This window comes from Megascapheus bottae, chromosome 3 (assembly GCF_031878675.1).
Source record: "Megascapheus bottae isolate mThoBot1 chromosome 3, mThoBot2.hap1, whole genome shotgun sequence".
Lineage (NCBI taxonomy): Eukaryota > Metazoa > Chordata > Mammalia > Rodentia > Geomyidae > Megascapheus > Megascapheus bottae.
Genome location: NC_143511.1, coordinates 86,443,469 through 86,470,612, shown reverse-complemented (window position 1 = coordinate 86,470,612; position 27,144 = coordinate 86,443,469). Strand labels below are relative to the sequence as shown.

The window sequence follows — 27,144 nt, the reverse complement described above, 5'->3', positions numbered from 1 at the left end:
GTCTGGGGAAAAAAAATGCAATGGCTTGAGAATGTGCTCATAATAATATACTGTGTTTCTATTACATCCCAGGATATACAGCAGGATTCCAATTTGGTGAAAGTTGCAAAAATGACAGCAAACTGACTAGTAGTTAACTCAGGGTAGTAGGGACCCAAGAGGAACCATTTTCTTTATACTTCTCTGTATTACAGCTTTATTTCTTAACAATGAAGGTAACTCATTTTTATCATCAGAACAGTTACAAAACTAGAATAACTCGGGAATGGAAGCCAACAGAAACTTACATAACTGTTCAGTAACATGCAAACTCACTGGGAGGCAGAGCCTGCTTGAGCTGTCCTGAAAGACTGCTTCTTGGAGGTGGGGGTGTGTGTCACGTGTGCACACGTGCACACACACGCCCGGTGCCTGCCTCCACCTCCGGCCAGGTACACACAACAGCTCTGGCAGACCAGGCCTACACAGGAAATTAAACCCAAGCCGTGAATACAGAAATGCTTTTCTTCTCCAATGCCATTTGACCTCCTCTATCAAATGTTCTGCAGCATCTGGATTTGATCAAAGTTACATAATCAGAGGAAGTAGCCTGGAAAACACCTGGAGCAAGAGAGCACACATGCCCTGCCAAGGGTGACCATCAAGGGCGGGTGAGTCCGGGGCTGTCCCAGGCTGAGAGATTCTGGGAATGTTATGTGTGCTGGGGGGTTGTTGCTGCCAACCACTTTCTATGCAACAGGAAGCAGCAGGCCATCTCTGAATTCTCCAACTCACGTCTTGCTCTATTCCACATATGAATGGCCAAAGTCCAAAGGGAAGAATTGCTCATGCATGCCTCTGGATTGAGATCCCAAAGTGTCACCACAGTCCGGCACCAAAACCTTCCAGTCAATTCCCAGTTGAGGCTGATGTCAAAACTGACTCACACTTGTAAACGCCAAGTTCCCACTTTGCTTCACAGTGTACTAGGCCCGGCAACCTCATAGGAGCACAGCTCACAGGGCCACAGGTGCAGGATGCAATGCACTCCAAGCTGGACTGCTGAAGACATGAACTCAGGAAGCCAGACCTCCAGAAAAACCCAAAGGGGGTGTGTGTGTGTATGTATGTATGTATATATATATATATATATATATATATGTATGCAGCTGTTATGCATGGCTCCATTCAACATGAAATTGGCAACTTTTAAGTCTAGAGAAATAAGCGTTAGCATCTGCTATTATTCTTAATTTTTTTAAGTGAACATTTTCTGCTACATCCTTTCTGAGTCATATTTTAAACATTTTTAAATCTGGATACTTAGAAGTGCTTCTCACTTGATTGGAATACATTTGTACATGTGTGGAAAGGTCACAATGAAGAACCTTTTCCCCACAAATAATGTATGCTAATAAAACCATTTAAAACCATTTTGTTATTTTACTATAAGTTAAGAAAAAGGCTTCTACACACAACAATGACATGAAGAAAATGCTATCAATTAGCTGAGCACCAAGAATTAATTGGTGCCATCTAAAATGTGCCCTCCAATTTCTAAAAAGCCTGGGCTCCAGATTGTTTGTATCCAATTATTTCAAAATTCAGTAAGAACCATGCCACAAAACTCACTAGATTTGAGCATGATTAACTTGTATAAGAACAGCAGTCTAGGAAAATAATCAGTCTTTAAAGAACAATTTAAAGATCACTTTATGTGAAAATACTCATTTCTCTAAGTTGTGAGTCACTGATTTAAAAAAAAAAAGTTTCAGAAGGATGCTCTGATCCGGTGGATCTGGGTTAGACAGTCAGCCGGCGCAGGAGAGGGAGGTGGGAGCTGGAGGTTCACCACCAGAAAAAACAACCTGGGAGGGGTCTCACCTTCCTGTTGGCAAGGTGCTGCCTGAGATCATGCTCATCGGGAAATCATTCCAGGCTCTGGGAGAGGACGGATGGACGGGTGGATAGGTGTGGGGGAAGGGCCCATCCACTGTCACAAAGCCTTGACCCCTCACATTTGAGTTAGTCAAACGCTTGTGGCATTGTTCTTATTTCCTGGTGGCTCCTTTGCTGTTCCCTTCAGCTCAAGAAACCTCCGTAATGTAAAAATCTATAAAACAGATCCTTCTATAGAAGGAGGGGCCTTGTGTTCTATTTCACACTCCATTCCAAATGATGAGGTCATGCCGAGACTATTCTCCAGTCAGTTTATAATGGTCGCACACAACTTTTTAGAATATGTGCTTAGAGAACTTGCCCAGTCACTTTATCTATGTTTGACATGGATATTTTACTTCGTAAGTCATTTATACCTTCATCCAGAGCAATTAAGACATTATAGAAATTAAGTTTAACTAAATATAGCTTTTGTATGAACGTCACATCCTGAACAAATTTTCCCAGAACCCTAAACACCAGTCACACGCTGGGAAGCTGGAGACAGGAAGGTGAGAACCACTACACAAGCTGAGCTCTGGAGCAATGCAGAGGAAGCCTGCAGGCCAGCAGTGGACAAGCACTTCCTGCTCCCTGGAGTAAGGAGGGGTGGTGTCAGACCAGAAGTAGGCACATGGAGGGAAAGAGGACTGGCCAAGGCCCCAGAGATACCTGATGCCCAGGCCAATAAGGCAGGCTCCTCCGCTGTGCTAGGCTGACCTCCCCAAAACAAAGTTTATAAATGCACAAAATAAAATATACACCCTAATGTTAAAAAAAAAAAAAAACTGAAAGAGTCTTCAAAGTATTTTTAGGAATCTGAGACTCAGCACTTCCTTATTAATGCACCAAATATATACTTCTTTAGTTACTTATTTTGGGTGTATTAGGAATTGACCTCAGATCCCTGGCAAATGCCATAATCACTTGGACCACACCTCCAAACCTCTCGGCCCTGGCCAGTCTCAGGTCATGATTTTCCCATCTTCACCTTCTGAGTGGCTGGGACTGTGCCACCATGCCTGCCTTATTTCTTCCTCATTAATGCACAAATAACAAGACCCTGTCACTTCCAAGTATAAGAAGTATAACAATAACCAACTGTTTTGTGCCATGAAAATATAATTTCTACAAGTACAGCTAATACTTCTATGATTTATTACTTATATTCTTTTTTTTTTTTTTTGCCAGTCCTGGGCTTGAGCTCAGGGCCTGAACACTGTCCTTGGACTTTCTCAAGGCTAGAGCTCTACTACTTGAGCCTCAGCACCACTTCTGGCTTTGTTCTATGTATGTGGTACCGAGGAATCGAACCCGGGTCTTCATGCATGCTAGGCAAGCACTTTAACCACTAGGCCAAACTCCCGGCCTTTATTACTTATATTCTTTAAAGAAAATGAAATGCAGTCAAGCCTGTAATCCTAGCTACTCAGGAAGCTGAGATCTAAGATCACGGTTCGAAGCCAGCCAGGGCAAGAAAGTCTGTGAGACTTATCAAAATTTTTGGCCATTAATTTGACCAAAAAGCCAGCAGGGCTATGACTCAAGCAGTAGAGCACAACCCTTGAGCAAAAAAGTTCAGGGTTCAAGCTCTACGACTGGTCCATGTGTGTATACGCGTGTGCTCTTACACACACACACACACACACACACACACACACACACACACACACACACACAAATAGTTTCAGCTAGAAGTTTATGAAGCAAGTGTTTTGTTTTTCAGTCCAAAGACATAGGTCCCAGCAGGGGGCTGGTGTAGGTAAGCAAGTGTCAAGTCCCCATTCCACAAAGGCATTTAAAACAAATGTAGTCTTATTACCTTCCAATTATGGGCATTACTGGCAGCAAATTAAATAGGTTTCTACAGTCTTTTTTTTTAATATATTTTTTATTGCAATTAATAGAAGGGTTACATGATATTTGCCAGATAAATGGTGCATTAATTCCCATACATTGATATCCTTTCACATGTCTTGGTCCCCATTTCCCTTCCCCCCTCCCTCTCTGAGGCCTTCAGCTCAAGACTACCACCTTACCCCTTAAGCCACAGGGCCACTTCCCATTTTCTGGTGGTTAATTGGATATAAGTCTCAGGGTCTTTAGTGCCCGGCTGGCTTTGAATGTTGATCCTCAAATTTCAGCCTCCTGAGTAGCTAGGATTACAAGCGTGAGCCACTGCACCTAGCAGCATAAAGAACAGCCTTCTTGCTAAGCCACCTGAACATCAGTCATTCAGTGCGTGGTCCGCCTGAGCACTCCCTATTGTCAGAGGTGTCCATCTAAATGTCAGCCTGGCCAGGCTGCTCTCCTGCTGCCAACCACAGGGAAGGCTGCTGGCCAAGAAGCCCGGACTTGGGAAGTATCCCTGCCTGTCACTGCATGGCCACCATCTACTGGCAGGGTCACCAGGTGCCTTTCAAGGTTGTTGGCATTGGTACACCATTCCTCAGCCCCCACAGCCTCAGAAGGTGGCTGGCGATGCCATTCCTGCGGCACCATAGGGCACCTCGGCTCCTCTGGACGCAGGCATACAAAGATGATCACGGCGGCTGAGCTGCTCCTCTCCCTGTGCTCCAACCCAGACATGTCTCCTCCCACACCCACAGGAACCTGCACGGCTTCCAGGCCTCCACCCCCAGTCAGGGGTCTCTCTTGTCCTCCCCATGAACAACTTCTCCCCACACAGTAAGGGACTGCGCGTTTTCTAGCAGACGGCACCCGCATCACTTCTACAGGGCCGTAGGTGTGGTGTCTAGTGCTAAGGAGCTGGTTGCACAGGGCGACTCCTGACTCTTAAAGTTGCTATGGCAATACTGGGGTTGGGGCCCCATGTGTAGCCCCTGTACAGTGCAACGCAGCACATAGGCCCCGCACACTGCTGGGAAGTTCAGGTGCAGAACAGCTTGCACTTGGCTTTAGCCATCAAGCAAAATATTAAGTTATGGGAAAGCATTAATCCATACTAAACCCAGCACCAATGACAGTAGACACAAAACACAAAGAACGCCTGACCAGTTGAACCTTCACAAAGGCCTCAGCTAAAACAGGTATAACGTAAGAACATACTTCTCTACTTCCAAGGTGGCTGGCGGGCAGATGCCCCGGTGGATGCTCTGAGGTCTCTTACCTCTCATCTCCCATCTTGCCTCTCCCACAGGCCCCCCCCATCCCTGTTGTCTCCCAGTTTTTCCTATCTTCCTTTCTTCCTCTCTGTTCCCTATAGGTCTGTCTATGTCCCCTCTCAGTACCATCCAACAGGCGGCATGACAAGCAAGCTATGGTGTCCCCTAAGCAAAAGACAATTTTGAAGCTGGACACCAGTAGCTCACATTTCATCTCCAATTAACCAGCAAACCGCTGGCAGTAGAGTGTGTTTCAGAGGTGGTTCAGTGCCAGCCTTGAGTACAAAAGCCAAGTAAGAAAGTAGGGCCCCGAGTTCAATATTGGCAGGCACACACCCACACACAGCTAAGAGTGGGCCAGGAGTTTGGCCTAGTGGTAGAGTGCTCACTTGGCATGCACGAAGCCCTGGGTTCAATTCCCCAGAACTACATACACAGGAAAAGCCGGAAGTGGCTGTGGCTCAAGTGGCAGAGTGCTAGCCCTGAGCAAAAAGTGTCCAAGGACAGTGCCCAGGCCCTGAGTTCAAGCCCCAGGACTGTCAAACAAACAAACAAACCAAAAACCAACCAACCAAACAAACAAAAACCAGTAGAGTAGCAAATCCCATCACCGAGGACAAATAATCACCAAGAGATTCTTCTGGACTGCCTGGCACCCACAGCATTAGCATGCAAGAAAACAAGGCGGAACACAAGCTGATAACTGTTAAATATAAACAAATAAAAGATGTAATAAGCCCAAGGCAGTTCATTATTGTTGTCTATATGGGTTTAAACTTTTCCACATACATTGTTCTGTGTTATTATGACCAACTCTCATGGAAGAAAAGTTAAATTCTTCTCAAGTTTCCTTTGATCTTCAGTTCTTTCTATGTATACATACACGTGTTTGTACATACATGTGTATATGTATATTTGTACTTGTATGCATATGCAGTACTGGAGATCAAACATAGAATCTTGTGAGTGTTCTAGAATCTTGTGATCTAGGTAAATATTCTACCACTGAGTTACATTTCCGGCCTTTTTTTCCCCCAGTCCTAGGGCTTAAACTCAGGGCCTGAGCACTGTCCTTGGACTTTCTCAAGGCCAGAGCTCTACCACTTAAGCCTCAGCACCATTTCAGCTTTTTTCTATGTATATGCTACCAAGGAATCAAACCTGGCTCTTCGTGCATGCCAGGCAAGTACTCAACCACTAGGCCAAACTCCCGGCCCAGCCATTGGTTTTTAAAAGACGGGTCTTGCAATAGAGCCCAGGTTGTAACTCACCATCCTCCTGCCTCTACCTCTCAAGGGCTGACAGTTACAGATGTGAACTACCATACTACTGCACCTTTTTCAAACCTTTCCACTTGTATATTTTTTCCTGTTTCAATTTCAGATCCTTCCATTTTACAAGGTGTTAAGATCTCAGTTTCCACTTCCTTGGGGAAGTGGGAGTGCTGTCCCTGGAGAGGGGATAAAATCCCCACTATAAACCAAAGGGAATTCTCCTCAATTAGTACAATTAGCATATTCTCCAGGGGAGAGGGTCTAGAGAATGGGGGTGAGATTTTGCAGCTTAAATCCAATGCGTGCATTTTTTTTAAACTTAAAAACTAAGAGATCCACAAGAGAAGCCATGAGTAGGTTCAACTCAATTCTATCATCACTTTAGCTATCAGAGAAATTGGCAAAGCCTCCATTTTTTGACTGCTAAATAACTGCTTAAAATAGCAGCAGCTTATACAGGCGAAGGCTCTTGCTCCAGGTCGGAGCAACTTAAAGAATATAGAGCCCAAGATCCCAATATGGTGGCTGGTTTCTGGATGAAGGCTCTGGAGCTGCCTGCCTACAAGCAAGCACTGGAGGATCTAAACTGCAGGTCTGAGGGCATAGCAGGGGAAGCCCAGGCTGCCAGAAGCACACACACCTGCCTTTGCTGCTTTCAAGGTAGCCAGTGAGCGCCCCCCCCCCCCCCGGACCCTCAAAGTGATCCTCTAAGGATCCTCTAAGGTGAGCTAGACTAGACTGAGGATCTTCTTGACTGAGAGGAAGCCTGAATGCTGCCTCTATTTCAAAGGGAACCGGGCTGTTTGTTCTTCCCTGGGGACCTCAGAGTGTTGGGAGAATTAAGTGAGGATGTCACAGTGTTCAGTGCAAGACCTGTCACAGCACAAAAGCTCAAACCCAAGAGCTAGGTAACAGAAAGAGCCTCAGATCTTCTTAGAGAGAGCACAGATTCCCCCTGAAAGCCTGGCCATGTGACCATGTGGCTCTGTGTCCATGTAGCTGGCACCACACAGCACTGGTGAAGAACAGAGTTTACAAGTGAGCTCCTTAAATAAATGGAAGGTTCAGCAAGAGTTCACCTCGAGTCTTTGGTTCTGGTCATGTGCAATGCTCATGCAAAAGTATGCAAATGAACCAAGGTATCAGAAAAGTTGGTGCTCAATGGACCAGAGACTAAAGCTAATGGCAGCCATGGTGGTTGGGTACTCTACAATGTAGTCCTCACCAAGTTCCAGAGTAAAATTCACATGCTGTATTGTTCCATTAGCATAAAGTATTTCTAGAAACACATAGCTTTCTTAAACACTTTAATGATCACCTTTGAGTAGGAAAATGAGAGGGGAATGAGGTTTAAAGTATCTGTATATTTATTTTAAAATATTTAATTCTACAGCTGAGACCAGGTGCCAGTGGCTCATGCCTGCAATCTTCACTACACAGGAGGCTGAGATCTGAGGACAGATTCAAAACAAGCCTGGGCAGGAGGGAAAGTCCCTGAGATTCTTTTCTCCAATTAACCACAAAAAAATAACGGAAGTGGAGCTGTGGCTCAAATGGTAGACTTGGCGGGGGACTCAGGGAAAGCATCTTGGCCCTGTGTTCAAGCCCCAAGATCAGTGAAAAAAAAAAAAAAAAAAGGGAATAATAATAATCCTACTGCTAAAGGTAATGGTCACAGGTATTCCAGGAGAGACTGAGCACACAAGAGACAGCTTGTGCCTTTATTTCAGGCATTACTTGAAGAGTTTTCTGAAGCATTTTAAGATTCATGCTGAGTTCTACAGGAAACAAATGGTCCCAGTCAGCAGGACACAGAGTGGGCCCCTTAAAGCCAGGTAGCACAAGTTCCAATCCTATTACCCACTGTGGCTATCTTTTTAGTGCCTCATTTGTAAAATGGAAACAGAACTATCCAGAGAAGTAAGTATACTAGTTCATACGAAGTACAGAGACAGAGACGGTAGGTATTCATCATCACTACTGCCTGACAGCCAAACCCGAGGAGCAGGAGACACACACTCTGAACTACATTTATGTCTGCTTCCTCTTTGACCACTTGATCTCCTCTCTCCCTGACCTGGCATGCTTGAGACCCCTGGGTGGGTGTCAGTGAAAGGGACTGAAAGCCTAGGTTATAGTCTACATGTGCCCCTGCTCAGTCCTTCCAGAAGAGACCACTGAGGTTCCTTCAATCCACTCAACCTCAGAACAAGAATTCCCTTGACTTTCTCTAATTAACTCAGTAAGGCAGACTTTCTAGAGTGACAACTTGCTGGACCAAGGCTTATCTCACAGCAGTTGACTTTACTAGATGTGTTTCTTTTGCGACCTGTCAACTTTTATAACTTGTTTCAAGGCATGCTGGACTCCCTCCCCAACCCACCCCCGCCCTAGAAAAGTAACAACGGGCAGGCAGTAGCCAATCTCAATTTATCGTCAGGAAAACACTCGGATGCTCCAGCAAAGCTGTGACCTAAACTTTCCTCCAGCTCTGCAGTTACAAAAGTCCATTCACCCCCGCCTTGGGCGTCCATCTGCAAAATGGAGATGACAGTGCCTAACACTAACTCATTGCAGATGTAAATGAGAATGTGCTCAGAGCTTTGAGTAACTTGGAAAAAATAAGCCATGTACTAACTGAAGATGATTTCTGACTGCTGAGACGCCAATTTTTAGGGACACATGAACTGCCTCCTCCCTCGGAATGCCAGGCTTTGTGAGTATTTTCTCCTCTCTAAGGGACCCACCTGCAAGCCCCAGGAAGGGAAGGGACCCATAGAAGGCACAGATTTCCCTGAAGCCCGCTTTCATGTTTGAGCTAGGCAGGCCTTCAAGTCATAGAATTGAAAAGAATAAGCTGGAGAAGTACCTAATTCCCTCTCTTTCACTTCTGAAGAGTGTTAAGACCTTAGGTCTGTAGTAAGTCCTACTTGTTCTAAAATGACCTTTTCTGTTTGCACTCCTGCGTAAGTCCTTCATGGAAGTACTATCACACCTGTGGGGGCGCTGGTCTCTGCTCAGGGGTGCCAGCCCATCTGGAAGCTGCCGGATGGCAGCCCCTGGTCACCCTCCACTCATTCCTCCCTAGTCGCCTCGTCACCAAAAGCTACACAGGAGCCAAGGATGTAATGATGACAACCACCAGGACTGAGCAGAAAGGAGCTGGGCTCCTGGCTCTTGGCTCAGGGAGGGAACCCACCAAGAGGCACCCTCCCCCCAGCACCACGCCGGCACTGCCTGTCAGGATGCCTTCCCTCAAATATGGAGGGGGTTGTTGGACCTCTCCGTGGTCTGCAGAGACTGGGGCCGGAGGGGGTGGGGGTGGAGAGATCTGTACCCATAAATGGTAGAGCTGGGCTCCCTGTGAACGCGGCACTTAATGGAAATCGCATGTTGTCGCACACTCGGCGGGCCTTTTTGACACACAACTCGGCGGTGGAAGGCCCGCAAAGCCCGTGGGGTGGGGTTCTCAAACTTTCTGGGTGCAGCCCATTCTGGGGCCCTGGTCACGGAGAGCGGGAGAGGAGAGAGAGGGAAGAGGACAGGGGAGGGAGGGAAGGAGGGAGGGAGGGGGGCGAGAGTAAGAGGGAAGGAGGTGTGGGGGGCACAGAGACTGGGGGAGAAAGGCAGAAAGGCCTAGAGGGCAGGGGGAAGGGGGAGCAGGCCAGCGCCGCCAGGGATTACCTTCCAGGTAACAGCTGGAGGACGACGAGAGCCCCTTCTTGGACTTGCAGCCCACCAGCTTCAAGCAGATCTCCAACATCTTCCCGCGCCCGCCCGCCCGCCCGCCCGCCCGCGCCCGGGCCCCAGGCCCCGCCAGGCGCCCCGGCCTCGGCCTCGCGCACCCTCACCGCCGCCCGCCCGGCCTCGGCCTCGGCTCCCCGCGCCTCTTAACAAAGAGCCCGGAGGCGCCGCCAGGCCCGCCCCGCCCCCGCCCGCCCGCTGCCGCCGCCGCCGCCCGCCGCCCGCCGCCTCCGCGCCTTAACCCCTTCCTGGCCGCGCCCCGCCACCTCCGGGTCCCCCCAGCTTAACCCCCTCCTGGCCGCGCCCCGCCAACTCCGGTCCCCCCAGCCGGTTTAGCCCCCTCCTGTGCCCCCCCTCCGCTCCCTTCGGGGCCGCCCGCCCCCAACTCCCTAACCGCCCGGAGGTCGGGCCGCCCTGGGGCCTCCAGGCCTGCAGGGCCCAGCGTCGGCCTCAGCGTCCGTTCCTAGGGCCCGGAGGTCCCCGGCTGGCCGCCTCCGAGCTCCGGCTGACACCTGAGGACCCCCCACTCCCGGGCGCCGGCAGCTTCAGCCCCACCGTGGCAGGAGGCCTCCCCAACCTGCACCATCCACAGGGCTCGGGGCCAGGGCTTGGGGTCCCAGGGGTGGTGGTGAAAATGCAAATCCCTCCCGGGTTAGCTACGCCGGCTCCTTTGCATTCGAGGCTTCGAGGCGCAGCCTGTGATTACGGCTGGGCTGGCTGGGCAGTGAGTGTCTGGAGGGAGCAGTCAGAAAGCCCAGACAACCGCACTGCCCGGGCCACGCTGGTCAGACAGCCTCTCCTCGTGGAGCAGGCCACAGGCCCCCAGGCTCTGCACCCTTCTTGGCCTCCTCAACAGAACACCTCCCCTGATGGGTGGCCCCGGGCAGACAGTTTAACCTCAGCCTGCCTGGCCCTCGTGCTGGGCTCCAGCTTTTTATAACTAGGCAGGGCTGATGACAGCAATCTTACTACACAAAGTAACAAGCACAATGAAGTTTTACTGGCATAAATTTTAAAGTCTGGGTCAGTGGGAAACAGGCAACCAATCACAGCCAATGATTTAATAAAACCTATCAAATTCTCTTCATTTAATAAACAATGCCAGATAACGAAGTTGAAATGTGGAGAACATTTTTATTCAGGTCTTACAGCCCATGAATAAGGGCAGCAAGGTCCTGAGATGCCATCGTGTGCCGGCGTCTTGAGAGAGCATGTCATCTGCCTTACTGCATGGTGTTTTTAACAGTGGGGCCGATGGAAGACCAGCCATTACCCCAATTCATGTAAAAAGCCAAGCAAATCCTCAGGCCCTCCAACAAAAACAGCTAGAGATGGGTTCAGCCAGGCTACTTGACTCCTGACCATGCCATCAAAAACCTACCTATAGGGTTGAAGGTGTGGCGAGTGCAAGTCTAGATCTCACCAAAAAATTTACTAAGTAAGGGCATCGGCATCCCCACCTATGATGAAAAATTCAGGTGGTCCTATGTTTCAGAGAAAACCAGAACTGCAACAAGCCCTGGCTGGCTACCTGCTAATCTGTCCTTCAAGACTAGGACCCAAATAACCTTCAAAGCACCGGGAATGACTTAAGAACGAGAGCCAAAAATGAAAACTCTGCACCAGGCACCAGTAGCTCACACCTGTAATTCTAGATACTTGGGAGACTGAGATATGAAGACCCCAGTTCCAAGCCAGCCCAGGTAGCAAAGTCTGTGAAACACTCTATCTCCAATATACTCTCAAAAAAAAAAAGCCATAAGCGGCACTGTCTCAAGTGGTAGAGCACTAGCCTTGGGTAAAAGAAGCTTAGCCCTAGGACCCGCCCATTCATACCACCATCGCCAATTCAAGACTAGCCTGCACATAAGGAGTGTGCCTCACAGGGGTCTCAGCCAGGAAGTCCCTGGTGTCCCAAATTCTGATGAGTATATGGCATGCATTTGAACTGCACTGAGGGAACCTACTGCTTAGTGCTCTGGACCATATCAGGCTTCAGAAGCACTGAAGGTGGCACAGTCAGAGCCTCAGGCTGTTCCCATCCCTAGAGACACAGGCCTGCAGGTGATAAGTGCAATTATTAAGGACGCTTTCCAGCTGCCTGTAATGGCTGCTAATTTATCTGGTGGTGTTTCAAACTCTACATGTCATGCCAAAAATAACCTTCAAAAGGGGACCACCAATACAAATAGGCTTTAAGAAATACAGTATCTGTCAGTTTTGCTGCCATTTTGGAAAGTTCAAAGGTCTTGGATCAGACTATAATAAAGTCTGTCATTAAATGGCATTTCAGATCAAAAGGTTACATTCAGACTGTCAGCCTAATGCCAAGAATTACACAGTAACAGGCATTTTTGAAATTCTAACCGTATCCTGGAATACTGTCTGTGAATACAGGCCCAGATATTTCACATGGCCTGTACTTTATACTGAGTTATAAGTTTATTTTTAAAGGCTAATGACTATTACTAATATTCCGCTCAAGTCTAAAATGACCTTATCCTCTTAAATCCTCTTAAAAAATGAGTAATGATTATATACTGTATCCAAATCTCTTATAGGTTAGATATAAAAGTATGCACCAAAAGGTCTGGCAAGGCAGTCTGAATTAGTGGCAATGAGCATTGAAGACACTGCCAAACTGTACCCCACCACCTCACTCCCAAACTGTTCTTTCTTTCCACATACAGCTTCCGCAACTCAGAAGCTATGAAAACCACTCTGTGTACTTGTACGTGAAGGTAGACCCCAATCTTCTAGCCTCTGACCTTCTAGGAAGAAAGAACAGAAGGGAATCTCTAACCAACCTAAATCTAAAAGCCATCAACCTCAGAAAACAAAGGAAAGAAGAATGGAGAAGACTCCGAGCTGGTATCGTTGCTTTGATGTATGTTAATGTGTACCCAATATGTACCAGGCACCCCCACAATCTCACAACTGTCCATGCCGGTTGTGCAGCCCGATTCTACGTCTCAGGTAAGGGAAGAAGGGAAGGACAGGGTGGGAAGGGAAGGGAAGGCACAACATTCCCATCTTACGCTGAAGAAGGCAGACAACCTGAGAAACACCAAAGGAAGAAAACGAAAATCAATATCTTGGGAAAATGTCTTAAAGTAATTCAGAGATTTACACCTATCTAAGAATATCTTTTTAAATATATTGAGACTATTAAGAAAGACAAATCTTAATTAAAGCAAGTGATCTAATCAGTGTTTTAAGCTTACAGTTCACAACCTGAAAAAAAAAAATATGTTAAGAAAAGTAAGAGCCAGATGCCAGTGGCTCACACCTGTAATCCTAGCTACTCAGGAGACTGAGATCTGAGGATGATGGTTCAAAGCCAGCCCGGGCACAAAATGTCCGTGAGACTCTTTTTTTTTTTTTTTTTTTGCCAGTCCTGGGCTTGAGCTCAGGGTTTGAGCACTGTCCTTGGACTTTCTCAAGGCTAGAACTCTACCACGTGAGCCTCAGCACCACTTCTGGCTTTTTGATATGTATGTGGGGTACCGAGGAATCGAACCCGGTTCTTCATACATACATGCTAGGCAAGCACTCTACCACTAGGCCAAACTCCCCTCCCTCCCCCCAGTGAGACTCTTATTTCCAATTAACTACCAGAAAACTGGAAGTGGTGCTGTAGCTCAAGTGGCAGAACACTAGCCTTGAGCTGAAGAGTTCAGAGCCCAAAGACAGACATACGGAAGGAAGGAAGGAAGGAAGGAAGGAAGGAAGGAAGGAAGGAAGGAAGGAAGGAAGGAAGGAAGGAAAAAGTCAGGCCCAGAGAGATGAAGGACATGTGTTTTCTTTCCTATGTGGAAGCTAGTGCTAATTTACAAATGTGCAAGTAAATGCATATAGGCTTGTGTGAGAGTGTGCACAATGTATTAACTACAGCATGTATTCAAGTGGTGTAATTCCCTAGGAAAATAAACCCACCGTCCAACAAACTGAATACCAGGAAAGAAACTGGCACCTGAAAGGGGTGGGGAGAGGTACATGAAGATAGGAAGTGTGGGGAGAACACAATTATAATCTTCAATGCATATACAATGAAATTAGGAGGACAGGAGGGTGGGGGAATGATGACATGAGTGGTAACTCCTCTGTATAACTAGTTAAAGATGACAAAAGTATGATTAAAAAAAGAGCATAGCCAGGTTCCAGTGGCTCATGCCTGTAATCCTACTCAGGAGGCTGAGATCTGAGGATCAGGGTTCAAAGCCAGCCCTGGCAGTAAAGTCCGTGAGACTCCTATCTCCAGTGAACCACCCGACAACCGGAAGTGGTGCTGTGGCTCAAAGTGGTAGAACACTAGCCTTGAGCTAAAGAGCCCCATGACCAACAAGAGGTGAGGGGAGAGAGAGGGAGAGGGGAATGCATCATAGTCCATGGACAACCTACATGATCTGGATAATCTAGGTACCTAATTTAAATTCAGAATTATGAGACGGATACACTAGCTGATGCCTATAATCCCAGATACTCAGGAAGTAGAGACTGAGAGAACTGTGGTTTGTGGGCAGAAAGTTTGCAAGATTCTATCTCAATAAGCCAAGCACAGTGATGTATGCCTGTGATCCTAGCTACTCTAGAGGCATAAAGAGGACTGTGGAGAGGCCATCCTTGGACAAAAATGCAAGACACTATTTGAGAAATAATTAGATCAAAAAGAACTGGACATGTTACTTGTGTGGAGATCATCTACCTACCTAACATTCTGCCTAGAAGAACAGTGTCGCTGTTGTAGTCTAACAGCATCCTGCTGTGTGGACTGAGCTGTGTGAAATTTCCAGAGGGCCACAAGATGCACCTGTGGTAGAAACCACACTGTTCGGGGCCAGGGGAAGGTTGAATCTCATTTTCACAGTGAGCTGTGGCTGTTGTCATTTCCAAGAGGACTATTACAGAATAGGTACCATCTGTTCCTGGGACTAGGTCACAAGCTCAAATGAATAGGTGTAATGTGCAAAACTGTGCACAGGGTTTAAAACAAAACAAAAAGTACAAGTGAAAATGAGAGAAAAGAGAGCCTTGAGGTTGAACAATGACACCAATTTCCTTTCTGAAGGAAAAGAAACTCTGGACAGGGATCAGAAGTGGCAACTGAGGTTCACCTTTCATCCCAAAGTCCAGGTCTGCAACCAAGGCCTCCGGGCAAGCTCCACCTCTGTCCTGGCTCTCCTCCAGGGAGGGACTGGCCGTGCAGCACACCAGGTGGCTGCCCTACTCCCAACAGTCACTCTTCTGGTCCCTTGGGATTCCCAGGCTATGAGTCTGAGCTGCAGCAAATCCACTTTCTAGAAAATCTCATTCTAAAATACTTGACCATATATTTTTAGTCGGTTGTGGGACTTGAACTCTGGGCCTGCACAGTGTCCCTGAACTCTTCAGCTCAAGTTTACTACCATACCCCTTGAGCCACAGCATCACTTCCCATTTTCTAGTGCTTACTTGGAGATAAGAGTCTCACTTCTTTAGTGGCTGGCTGGCTTTGAACCGTGATCCTCAGATCTCAGCCTCTGGAGTAGCTAGGATTACAGGCGTGAGCCACTGTACCCAGCTTTGACTATATTTTTATGATTAGCAAGTTTAAACAAAGCTTTTAAAACAATTTCTTTCCAGATAGGGAATGCTAATACTATTAAGTATGCTCATATTAATTTTTATTTTTCATTTCTAAACAAAGTAATATACACATAGCTTAAATCAATACTAAAATTCTTATAGAGTGTGTGTGTTGCTGGTCTGGGTACTGGACTTGAGCTTCTGTGCTCAAGGCTGGCACTCTACTACTTAAGTCATAGCTCCATTTTTTTTGGGGGGGAGGGTCAGTTATAGAGCTTGAACTCTGGGCCTGGGTGTTGTCCCTGAGCTCATCAACTCAAGGCTTCTGCCCTACCCCTTGAGCCACAGCCCCACTTCCTATTTTTCTAGTGGTTAATTGGAGATAAGAGTCCTGGGCTGGCTTTGAACCACAATCCTCAGATCTTAACCTCCTGAGTAGCTAGGATTACAGGCCTAAACCACAGTGCTTGGCTCATACCTCCATTTTTTTGATATTTTGGTGTTAATTGGAGATAAGAATCTCAAAGGATTCTCCTGCCTGGGTTGGCTTTGAATTGCAATCCTCAGATCTCAGCTTCCCAAGTAGGATTTATAGGCATGAGTCACCAGTGCACAACTTTCCCCCCTTGATATTTCCTTTCTTTTTTGTTAGTCCTGGGGCTTGAACTCAGGGCCTAGATGCTGTCCTAAATCTCTCTGTGTTCAAGCTAGAACTTGAGCCACAGCAACACTTCTGGCTTTTTCTGAGTAGTTTACTGGAGATCAGAGTCTCACTAACTTTCCTGCCTTCGTTGAGTACCTTGGGTTTCAGGAATGAGCCCCAGTGCCCAGCTCTACCCTGTTTCTTGATTCATCTACAGGCTGCCTCCCTATGGTTCCAATGCCTGGGCTTCCTCTGGCTCCCACATGCAGATCAGCTCCCTTCCTGTCACAGTCAGTCCACTTCCAACCTGGGTCCCCCTTCTAACCCAATCTAACCTTCTTGGGTTTTCTCTGTCCTTTGAAATGTTTTTGCCATTTCTTGCTGTTGGTGGAAGAATAGAGATGAGCACAGGTCTCCTATCTCTAATCATCTGAGTCAGAATCACTGTCCATCTCACAGTGATGAACACACTTCACTATGGCAGACAGGTGAATAACTGGCACTAGCCACATGGCAGGTGAGTGGAAGAGCTGGGAAACAAGACCATGTCTCCAAATCCCCTCAATGTCTTTTCTCAGGACATGACCTCCACTAGGTATCATAATTAACAATCCATGGACAAATGTGAGGCCACAAAGCTCAAAACTTTCCCAACTATTATTCAGTTGCAAATGACAGGTCCTAATTCTTAATTTTGCTGAAGAAATGAACAACCAAACCCCAGATAGTAACTGGCTCCAATTCTATACTCTAAAGTATGATTATAAACAGAAATATAAAAAGAGCAGGAATATCGTTATTAAACCCTTAAACTTAAAGGGATTTTGAGTGTTTCCATGAAATGTCTCTGTCCTTTAATTTTGATTATCTTTTGCAGTGAGTACCAAAGAATTTTTATTTTAAATCACTAAGTATTGTTTGTTTTTAACTTGAATATAGAATTGAGATTAAGCTATCTATAAAACAAACAAGCTAAAATTATTAATATCATCAATTCGTTGCAATACCAAATAACAATGTTGGGAAATAATGTCCAGGCTCAGAGGATTATCTGCGTAATAAGACTTTTAATAGAGTATCAACAACACACAAAGTTAAAAACATACACGCAATCTTCTAGTTGTAATGTGTTAACTTTCAGTTGGCAAATCAAAGGTTAATTTTTTTCCTCTCTCTTTCTCTAAGACTAAAAGAATCTGCAGAGCAGCAGAAGGCCTGGGAGATCACATTACTTTTGGGGGTGGGGAGGAAGGCAGCTGGAAAGGAGTGCAGGGCTTGAGAAGGGAAAGAAAACAAGCTGTCTAGCCCGCCCTCCCCCCCAGTGGACCGCAGTGGGATTAGGAGGCCTTGGAGGAGCCAGTTTATGAAAGTTATCTCTGGGCAGCAGAAACTAGGGGAGCTCAGCAGCCCAGCCCTGTAGAGAGGAAATTCAAATTCTTGATAGTTGTCCCATGGCCTGGAACCCTAGAAATGAAACACTAAAGAAGAATGCACTTGCTTCTTTAGTTTGCTTGATTAAAGTTTTAGACAAGCCCACAGTACAAATGGAAGCTTCTTCCTGCCCCAATCTCAAGGAAGCAATGGCACCAGAAAGCACCTGGATCTTTCTCCCTTCAAGCCACAGACTGGGCATATGGACTGGAGCTGCATTATCAACTAGGAAGAAGGGCTCTAGGGGGCCCTTGGAAAGGCTGTTCTCCAAAGGCCACTGGGCCGGGCGCAGGGTACAGGGTACAGGGAGCCAAGTCAGGACTCACCTGGTCCTTTAAAGTCAAAGCATAAAACATCTTGCTAAACCAGGTCCAGTGGCTCACACCTATAATCTCAGCTACTCAAGAGGCTGGGATCTGAGGATTGAGGTTTAAAGCCAACCAGGGCAAGAAAGTCCAATTAACCACCCATAAGAAAGGCAGAAATGGAGCTGTGGCCTAAGTGATAGAGTGCTAGCCTTGAGCAAAACAGCCTAGGGATAGAGCCCAGGCCTCTGAGTCCAAGCCTGAGGACCACCACACGTACACACACACACACACACACACGTACACACACACACACACACACACACACACACACACACACACACACACACACACCTTCCAGGTAACCTGGTCAAAGCTGCCTTCTTCCCAGCCATCTAAATACTGGCAATACACGGACTCCAGCCCTAGACTGAATCCATGTTCTCACATTCCCCCGGCGTGATGGCTGCCTTCATGCGCTAGCTACCCTGACTGGGCTGCAGGTGCCCAGCACAAGTTTAGTAAGGTCTGTGAGGATGTTTCTAGAAGACATCAGCAGCTGGATTGGTGGGCTGTCTACACAGAACACCCGCCCCCCCAGCCTCAGCCCTCTGGGTCAAGGGCCTTCAGACCACACTGGAGCCCTTGCCATTGACCTATGACTATACTACCAACTCCACAGACGGCACACATGATCTCACAATAAAGCTCACAGACTGGAGGCCAGATACGATACAGTTTCTATAAACATATTGATTCTTTATCACTTGAGACTGTAACTAAATACACGAAATTATAATTCATATGTACAGCTACTTCATATGAACAATATTCTGGTGTAATTCTAAAGCAGTAAAATTAAACCCTCAAGAATTTATTAACTGGGTGTCCGTGGTTTATATCTGCAATTCTTGCTCTTCAGGAGGCTGAGATCTGAAGTTCGTGGTTTGAAGTCAGCCCAGGAGACAGGATCCAACTAGCAAGCAAAACAAAACAAAACAAAACAGACTAAAGGTATGACTGAAGTCACAGAGCGCCAGCAGTGAATGAGGTTCATGGTGTACATGAGGACACTCTGTGGGAATGCCACAAAAGCTAGTCACAGGAACCCCTAGACCTACCAGTGGCCTTCATTCATTTCTTGCCCTCAATCTCTAAAGTTTTGGGCCTTGACACCTTAAGTTTCACATGTGGATATCACCTTAGAACTAAGACTAGAGTTCTTAGCCTTTCTCCAAGCGAGGTACTGCTATGGACTCTGCTCCTAGTCCCACGTGCAAGCAGAAGGATGGGTGAATGTTTCCTGTTTTCTTCACGCCCCATGTGAGCAAGCGTCATACTGGCCTGGAGATCCTGGGCCTAAGTCATATGTTGAAGAGTTAACGGGGTACATGTGGGCCTATGGAGCCATCTCTCCCACCCAGAACAGCCAGTGTCAGCCTGCTAGAGGTGTGTTTCTCTTGCTGGTGTTTGGGGTCTATGTAACAGCTACTAAACCTAAAGGTAACGTCACGAATGCCAGTCCTAGGGTCTTCCCAACTCAACAGAATTTTTTTCCTCTAGTAAAAACTGTTCAGTGCAGATAAAACAGCCCATGACTCCAGAAAAATTTTAAAATGTGACCTAAATAATCACCATGAAGTACCAGTGCAGTGTCCAAATTTTACATATTCATTATTACATTGGCTGCGCTTTCTGCTTTCCATAAACTGGTATTACTGTGAGAAAAATAAAAACTCATATGTTCTATCAAGAACTTATATTTAAAATAAAGAGATTTCCTTACTACTCAGTAATAAGGCAATAAATAAGCCAATTAAAAAACAGGTGAAGAGGCCGGGAGTTTGGGCTGCTGGTACAGTGCTTGCTCATATCTGTAATCCTAGCTGCTGAGGAGGAGGCTGAGATCTGAGCTGGTTTGAAGTCAGCTCAGGCAGAAATCTCATGAGTATCTCCAATGAACTACTCCAAAAAAAGCCTGAAGTAGAACTATGGCTCAAGTAATAGAGTGCTAGCCTTGTGCACAAAAGAAGGTCAGGGAAAGCACCCAGACCCTAAATTCAAGTCGAAGATTGGCCAAAAGGAAAAAAAAAGCAAAAGATCAGAAGTGACATGCAAGAAATATGAGAAATACTCACATAGATAGATTAGATAGATATGTATATGAGAAATACTCAGGTCTCACTTAAGAAATGGGCCGGAAGTTTGGCCTAGTGGCAGAGTGCTTGCTTAGCATGCATGAAAACCCGGGTTCAATTTCTCAGTACCACATACATAGAAAAAAAGCCAGACGTGGTGCTGAGGCTCAAGTGGTAGAGCTCTAGCTGTGAGAAAGTCCAACGACAGTGCTCAGGCCCTGAGCTCAAGCCCAGAACTGGCAAAAAAAAAACCAACAACAACAAAAAAAACAACAAATGGGAACTAAACTTGCTGAGAGATACCAATGTATACCAACAGCCACAAAAACAAAACAAAACAAAGTAAGTGTTGACAAAGCGAGGAGAAGAGGGGAACGCCTACACACTGCTGGTGTTATTTATAGCCAAGTACTTAGGCAAATTCTTAAACAAATTTTACCTTGAGAGGGGTCTGGAGTTTGGCCTAGTGGTAGAGTGCTTGCTTAGCACGCACCAAGACCTGGGTTCAATTCCTTGGTACCACATACACAGAAAACGCCAAAAGTAGATGCTCTCGCCTGTAATCCTAGCTACTTAGGAGGCTGAGATCTGAAGATAACAGTTCAAAGCCAGCCTGGGCACTAAAATCCTTGAGACTCTTTTTTTTGTCTTTTTTTTTTTTGGTACTGGGGATCGAACCCAGGACATTGCACTTGCTAAGCAAGTGCTTTGCTACTGAGCTACATCCCAGCCCTCCTTGAGACTCTTATCTCCAATTAACCACTCGAAAATTGGAAGTGGAGTTGTGGCTCAAGGGGTAGGGCAGTAGCCTTGAGCTGAAGAGCCCAGGGAGAGTGCCTAGGCCCAGAGTTCAAGCTCCATGTCCAACAAAACAAACAAACAAACAAAGCAAAACCACCAGAAGTGGTGCTGTGGCTCAAGGTAGAGCACCAGCCTTGAGAAAGCTCAAGGACAGTGCTCAGGCCCGGAGTTCAAGCCCCAGGACTAGCTGAATTTTTTTTTTTTTTTATCCTGAGGAATTTTACACAGCCATGAGAATTTGCAGGGAAAGGAACAGACCTAGAACAAGTTATGTTAAGTGAGGTAAGCCAAGCTCAGAGAGACCAACAGCACATGTTATCTCTCATATGTAGAAGTGAGATCTCAATTACATGAGAACACACTAACGCATGCAGGACTCTAGACATCACACACAATAACACCAAAGAAAGATACTCTTGGGGAGGAACACAAAGGCATAATGCCTCTATGCCTCTGATTATATAAAACATTACTTATCGAAATGAACTCAAGGGGGACTTTACCCAAAGACCCAACAATTCTACTCCTATCCTAGAACAATGAAAACAACATTTACGCAAAGGCTTGTAGGTAAATGGTCACAGCAGAATTATTCATAAAAGCTCCAAAATGGCAACAATCCAAAACTCCTTCTACTAGGGGATAAATAAAAATGGATGTCTTGGGCCAGGAATGTGGCCTACTGGTAGAGTACTCACTTAGCATGCATAAAGCCCTAGGTTTGATTTCTCGGTATCAAATACACAGAAAAAAGCTGGAAGTGGTGCTGTGGCTCAAGTGGTAGAGCACTAGCCTTGAGAGATTACTGAGTCTGAGGAACAGAAAGGGCTGGTGGAGTAACTTGAGTAATAGAACGTCTGCCTAACAAGTGTGAAACCCTCAGTTCAAACCCCAGCACCATCAAAAACAACACGTACCTCTGAGGAATAGAAAGACAATTGTCTGAAAAATACCATGAGCTACAGCAATATATGTATGTGGTAGTCCCAGAAGGAACAAAGAGAGATAAAGGGAATATCTGTAGGAATAACAGCCAACACTTCCCAAATTTGATGGCAGATATGAACACAAACATCTGAGAATGAACTTCAAGTAGACTAGACAAAGAGACCCCCAATGAGACACAATGTACAGACAATCAAAATTGTGAAAGCAAAATTAGAAGCAACTCCCCAATACAAGAAGCTCAATAAGATTGTCTGCACATTTCGCATCGGACACTTTGGAAAGCAGAGCTTGTGGGGCTGAAATATTTAACATGCTGCTGAAAGAAAAGCTATCAACTGGGAGTGCTGAGCCTGGCAAAGACCCCTCAAAAATGAGGAGGAAGTGAAAATGTACTCATGAAGAAACAGAGATCTCAGTAAAGGTAAACACACGAGCAGTTACAGAAGCTAGGATTGCCTTTTCTCTATCAACTGAAAGTATTTTTTAATGATTAGTTTACGATTTTGACAAGCAATGTGTGAAGATGTAATTCTATATTATCAGCACCAACAGAGAAAGAAGCAGTGTTTACGTATGTTACTAAGGAAAAGCAAGTACAGATTCATTAGCATGACATTAAAATGTTAAATGTAACGCCCTGGAATGTCTTTTGTCATTTGTTGTTTTCAGATGAGTCTCACTGTGTTGCCCAGGTTGTCCTCAAACTCATGGGATCTAGCCATCTTGAGTCACTTGACCTCTCATGTGACAGAACACAGGTGCACTGCACTCAACCGGGCAAGCCCACAGGTCTTAGAAAGGTTCAAGGAAGACTAAAGAGGCCAATGTGACCAGTCACCCATGGCTCACACCTGTAATCAGGACTACTTAGGAGGCAGGGGCAGAGGTGGGGATCTAAGAATCTGGTTCTGGAATTGTTCCCCTCCCTCCCTCCCTCCCCCTTTCCCTCTCTCAAGGGGGGGGGTGGGGGGGTTGGCAGTCCTGGGGCTTGAACTCTGGACCTGGATGCTGTTTCTGAGCTTCTTTTGCTTAAGGCAAACCCACTTGAACAACAGCACCACTTGTAGCTTTTTTGAGTGGTTTACACAGATAAGAGGTGTGCACCACCAGCACCTGGCTTAAAAGTTGAATTAATTCTTTCACGTTTCAGTTTTGTGTATGGTGCAGGGTATTGGCAAGCCTTCATTTTGCATTCAGCTGTCCAGTACTAATTGTAACCTGATAATGCAATTCTCTTGCATACATATACATGGGGGTCTTTCATCTGTTGCACTGCAGTATTCCGGTGCAAATATCACACTGTCTTCATTCATTTATAGTAAGACTTGTAGTCAGACAATGTAAATTTCCCAAATTATTGTCAAAAGCTATTTTGGCTAGCTTAGGCCTTTCATATTAATTTTAGCATCAGCTGCTTCATTTCTACTAAAAATCTGCTGGCATTTTGATGGGGACTGTACTGACTATAAATTAACTCCTGCTGACACTTCCAATTGTTCACTCTATGAATATCGTAATCATTCTATTAATGTAGATCTTCTCATTTCTCTCTGCAGTTGACAGTCTTAATTTTGAAGGTCCTGTTTTAAATATTTCACGTGTTACTAGAGTTATACTTCATGTCTGAAAAATCAAAATGTTTCTGTGCTGTTTATTCTAACATCCATCTCCCTCAGTGCATGGTTCGTGTTTTTGAATTGGCATACATAAGTAAACATTTAGTTTTCTCATCTCTAGAAGTAATCTTCCACATCTCCACTTATTTAATCCTTCCTTTAGCTTTTTGAACATACATCTGTAATGACTATTTTAATGTCTGTTACTTAATACTTTTATTATCTAATACTTTTTGCCTGTTTTTGGTCAGTTATGGGACTTGAACTCTGGGCCTGGGCGCTGTCCCTAAGCTCTTCAGCTCAATGCTACTGCCCTACCCCTTGAGCCACAGCCCCACTTCTGGTTTTCTGGTGGTTAATTGGAGGTAAGAGTCTCATGGACTTCGGTGGGAGGACGGGTTTTATTACTCAGATCTCAGCCTTCTGAGTAGCTAAGATTACAAGCATGATCCACCTCGCCTGGCTAATAATTTTCAGTGGTCTTTATTTACTTATTCATTTATTTATTTTATTTTTTTATTTTTTTGCCAGTCCTGGGCTTGAGCTCAGGGCCTGAGCACTGTCCTTGGGCTTTCCTCAAGGCTAGTGTTCTACCCTGAGCCACTGCACCACTTCTGGCTTTTTCTATGTATGTGGTACCGAGGAATTGAACCCGGGTCTTTGTGCTTGCCAGGCAGGCACTCTACCACCAGGCCAAACTCCCGGTCCAGTGATCTTCATTTATTTATTTTTGTCAGTCATGGGACTTGAACTCTGGGCCTGGGTGTTGTCCTTGAGCTCTTCAGCTCAAGGCTACTATCCTATCCCTTTAGCTAACAGCACAACTTTCTCGTCTAATACTTTCATCATTGTAGAATTGCACTGCTTATATGTTACTATTCCTCATAGCTAATGTTTCTTATTATGTAACTACCACTGCATTTTCACCATCCTAGGTCCTTAACAATTCTGTGCTCTCAAATCATTCTTCAGGCCAGCTGCTGGTGGCTCATGCCTGTAATTCTACTTAGGAGGCTGAAATCTGAAGATCAGCCAGGCAGGAAAGTCCATAAAACTCTTTTTTTTTTTGCCAGTCTTGGGGCCTTGAGCTCAGGGCCTGAGCACTGTTCTTGGGCTTTCTCAAGGCTAGAACTCTTCCAATTGAACCACAGTACCACGTGTGGCTTTTTTTTTCTATGTATGTGGTACTGAGGAATTGAACCTGGGTCTTCATGCATGCTAGGCAAGCACTCTACCACTAGACCAAACTCCAGACCCTGAAAATCCATAAAACTCTTACCTCCAATGGAACACCAAAAAACAGCAAGTGGAGCTGTGACTCACCTTGCATGCATGAAGCCCTGGGTTCAATTCCTCAGTCCTACATACACAGAAAAAAACAGAAGTGGCACTGTGGCTCAAGACCCAGAGCGCTAGCCTTGAGCAAAATGTGCCCAAGCCCTGAGTTCAAGCCCCAGGACTGGCAAAAAAAAAAAAAAAAAAAAAAAGGCTGTGAGTTTGGCCTAGTGGTAGAGTGCCTGCCTAGCATACAAGAAGACCCAGGTTTGATTCCTCGATACTACATACATAGAAAAAGCCTGAACTGGTGTTGTGGCTCAAGTGGTAGAGCTCTAGCTTTGTGAAAGCCCAAGAATAGTGCTCAGGCCCTGAGTTCAAGCCCCAGGACTGGCAATAAATAAATAAATAAACAAAGCCTAAGACTTGTTATGTAAGTGGTCCAACGTGATTAATCAAATACAGAAAAGAAAAAGAAAAAAGAGGAGGAAAAGAACAGAGAATTTTGAAGAAATCCAGGCTAAAAATTACCCAAACATGATCTACAGAAACTTGAAGTTACAATCTGCTAACTGAATACAAAGAGAAAACGAAGTAATCAGCACATGAATCAAACACTGTATGGGGTGGGAGGGAGAAAGGGGGGGGGGGAGGTAGTTTTGCCATGTTGCCCAGGCTGGTTCCCAACTTGCAATCTTGCAGTGTCAGTGTCCTAGCTTAAAATAAACCTTGGAAGCACACACAGAAATGTTACATTAACAGAAAGGAACACTGACTTCTTATCAGAAAATACAAAGGCCAAAAGAGAATGGATCAACATTTTTAAGGTAAAAAACAAATGAAAACCAGCAAAAAAATAAACCTGTCAACCAGAATTCTACACCTAAAGATTATTAAGAATGAAGGCTGGAGGCTGAGGCTGGGACTGGGATTCAGTGGTAGAACACATGCATATGAAGTAAAAAATCATGGGTTGATCCACAGCAACATCAAACAATAAACAAAGTGAAACAAGAATGAAGGTCAACAGTAGACACATGAAGAGATGTACAACCATCTTTGGCCATGAAAGAAATGCAGCTGGGCACCAATGGCTCACACCAATAATCCTAGCTACTCAGGAGGCTAAGATCTGAGGATCACAGTTCAAAGCCAGCTCAGGCACTAAAGTTCATGAGAATCTTATCTCCAATTAACCTCTAGAAAACCAAAGTGGTGCTGTGGCTCCAGGGGTAGGGACATAGCCTTGAGCTGGAGTTCAGGGATAGTGCCCAGGCCCAAAGTTCAAGCCCCACAACCAACAAAAAAAAAAAAAAAAAAAGAACAAGAACAAGAAAGAGCTATGACATGTAAACATGGGCAAAAGGATTAAAGTTCCTATATTAATAACAAATAAAATAGCATTAATTTTTCTATAGCGCTACAGAAAAATCAATGTATCCAAAAGACATAAATGCTGGGTGTGGTGGCATATACCTGTAATCCTAGCTACTCAGGAGGCTGGGATCTAAGGATTGCAGTTCAAAGCCAGCCCAGGCACTAAACTCCAAGGAACTCTTATCTCCAATTAATCACTAGAAAATGGGAAGTGGTACTGTAGCTTCAGGAATAGGGTGGTAGCCTTGAGCTGAAGAGCTCAGGGACAATACCCAGGCCCAGAGGCAGGGTGCTAGCCTTGAGCAGAAGAGCTCAGGGACAGCACCCAGGCCCAGAGTTCAAGCCCCACAAAGGACACGGACACACACACAAAGATCCTAAATGTGTACACATGTCATCTCAGCAACTTTGGAGACTGAGACAGTAGTATCACAAGTTTAAGGCCGGTCTGGTCAACTTGTGAATGCTGAGTTCCTTAGTTTATTTATTTATTTATTTATTTATTTATTTTTGCTCAAATCTGGTGCTCTACCAGTTAAGCCATAGCATCTAGAGTACAGGTGGCAGCGAAGGCTGGCCAGTTTTGCATCTACCAGCTACTGAAGAGGACAAGCTATATCTGGACTCAGGAGAACTCAATTTACATGTGTAGTAACTTTAAGCAGAATCTTCTGGTCTGTCGTGCTCGTGTAGTTATGATATCACTGAGGAAACACTGAAAAACAAGAGCAAAGGACCAGCTACAAGGAACAGACTATTCTGAAACCATTTCCAGGAACGAGGTTTGTTTAAACAAATGTATTAAGTGAAAGCAGCTGTCTTAAGGGTGAATGCCATCTGACATGGAGTTCCAAAAACACCCACTTCCTATCAGGTAACAGTCCCTCCTCGCCAGGGTACTGGATGACAGGGTACTCGATGACAGTGCTGCAGGACTAGGAGCATCGGATCCCTGGAAGACAGACCTGGGAGGATGGGTTCGGGA

At 45.6% G+C, this 27,144-nt stretch overlaps 1 protein-coding gene across 2 annotated transcripts in view; it reads right to left on the bottom strand.

Moving 5' to 3' along the window:
- Abl1 (ABL proto-oncogene 1, non-receptor tyrosine kinase) overlaps positions 1-27,144 on the bottom strand; it is a 108,704-nt gene that overhangs the window by 28,855 nt on the left and 52,705 nt on the right. Inside the window, exon 1 of one of the 2 annotated variants that reach the window (XM_090330821.1) lies at positions 10,001-10,173. The exons of the other annotated variant lie outside the window; for it this stretch is intronic. Within the exon in view, the coding sequence (XP_090186947.1) occupies positions 10,001-10,079 (79 nt within the window). The 5' untranslated portion in view covers positions 10,080-10,173. Of the gene's footprint in view, positions 1-10,000; positions 10,174-27,144 lie in introns of those variants that run through there. 2 annotated transcript variants of the gene reach the window in all.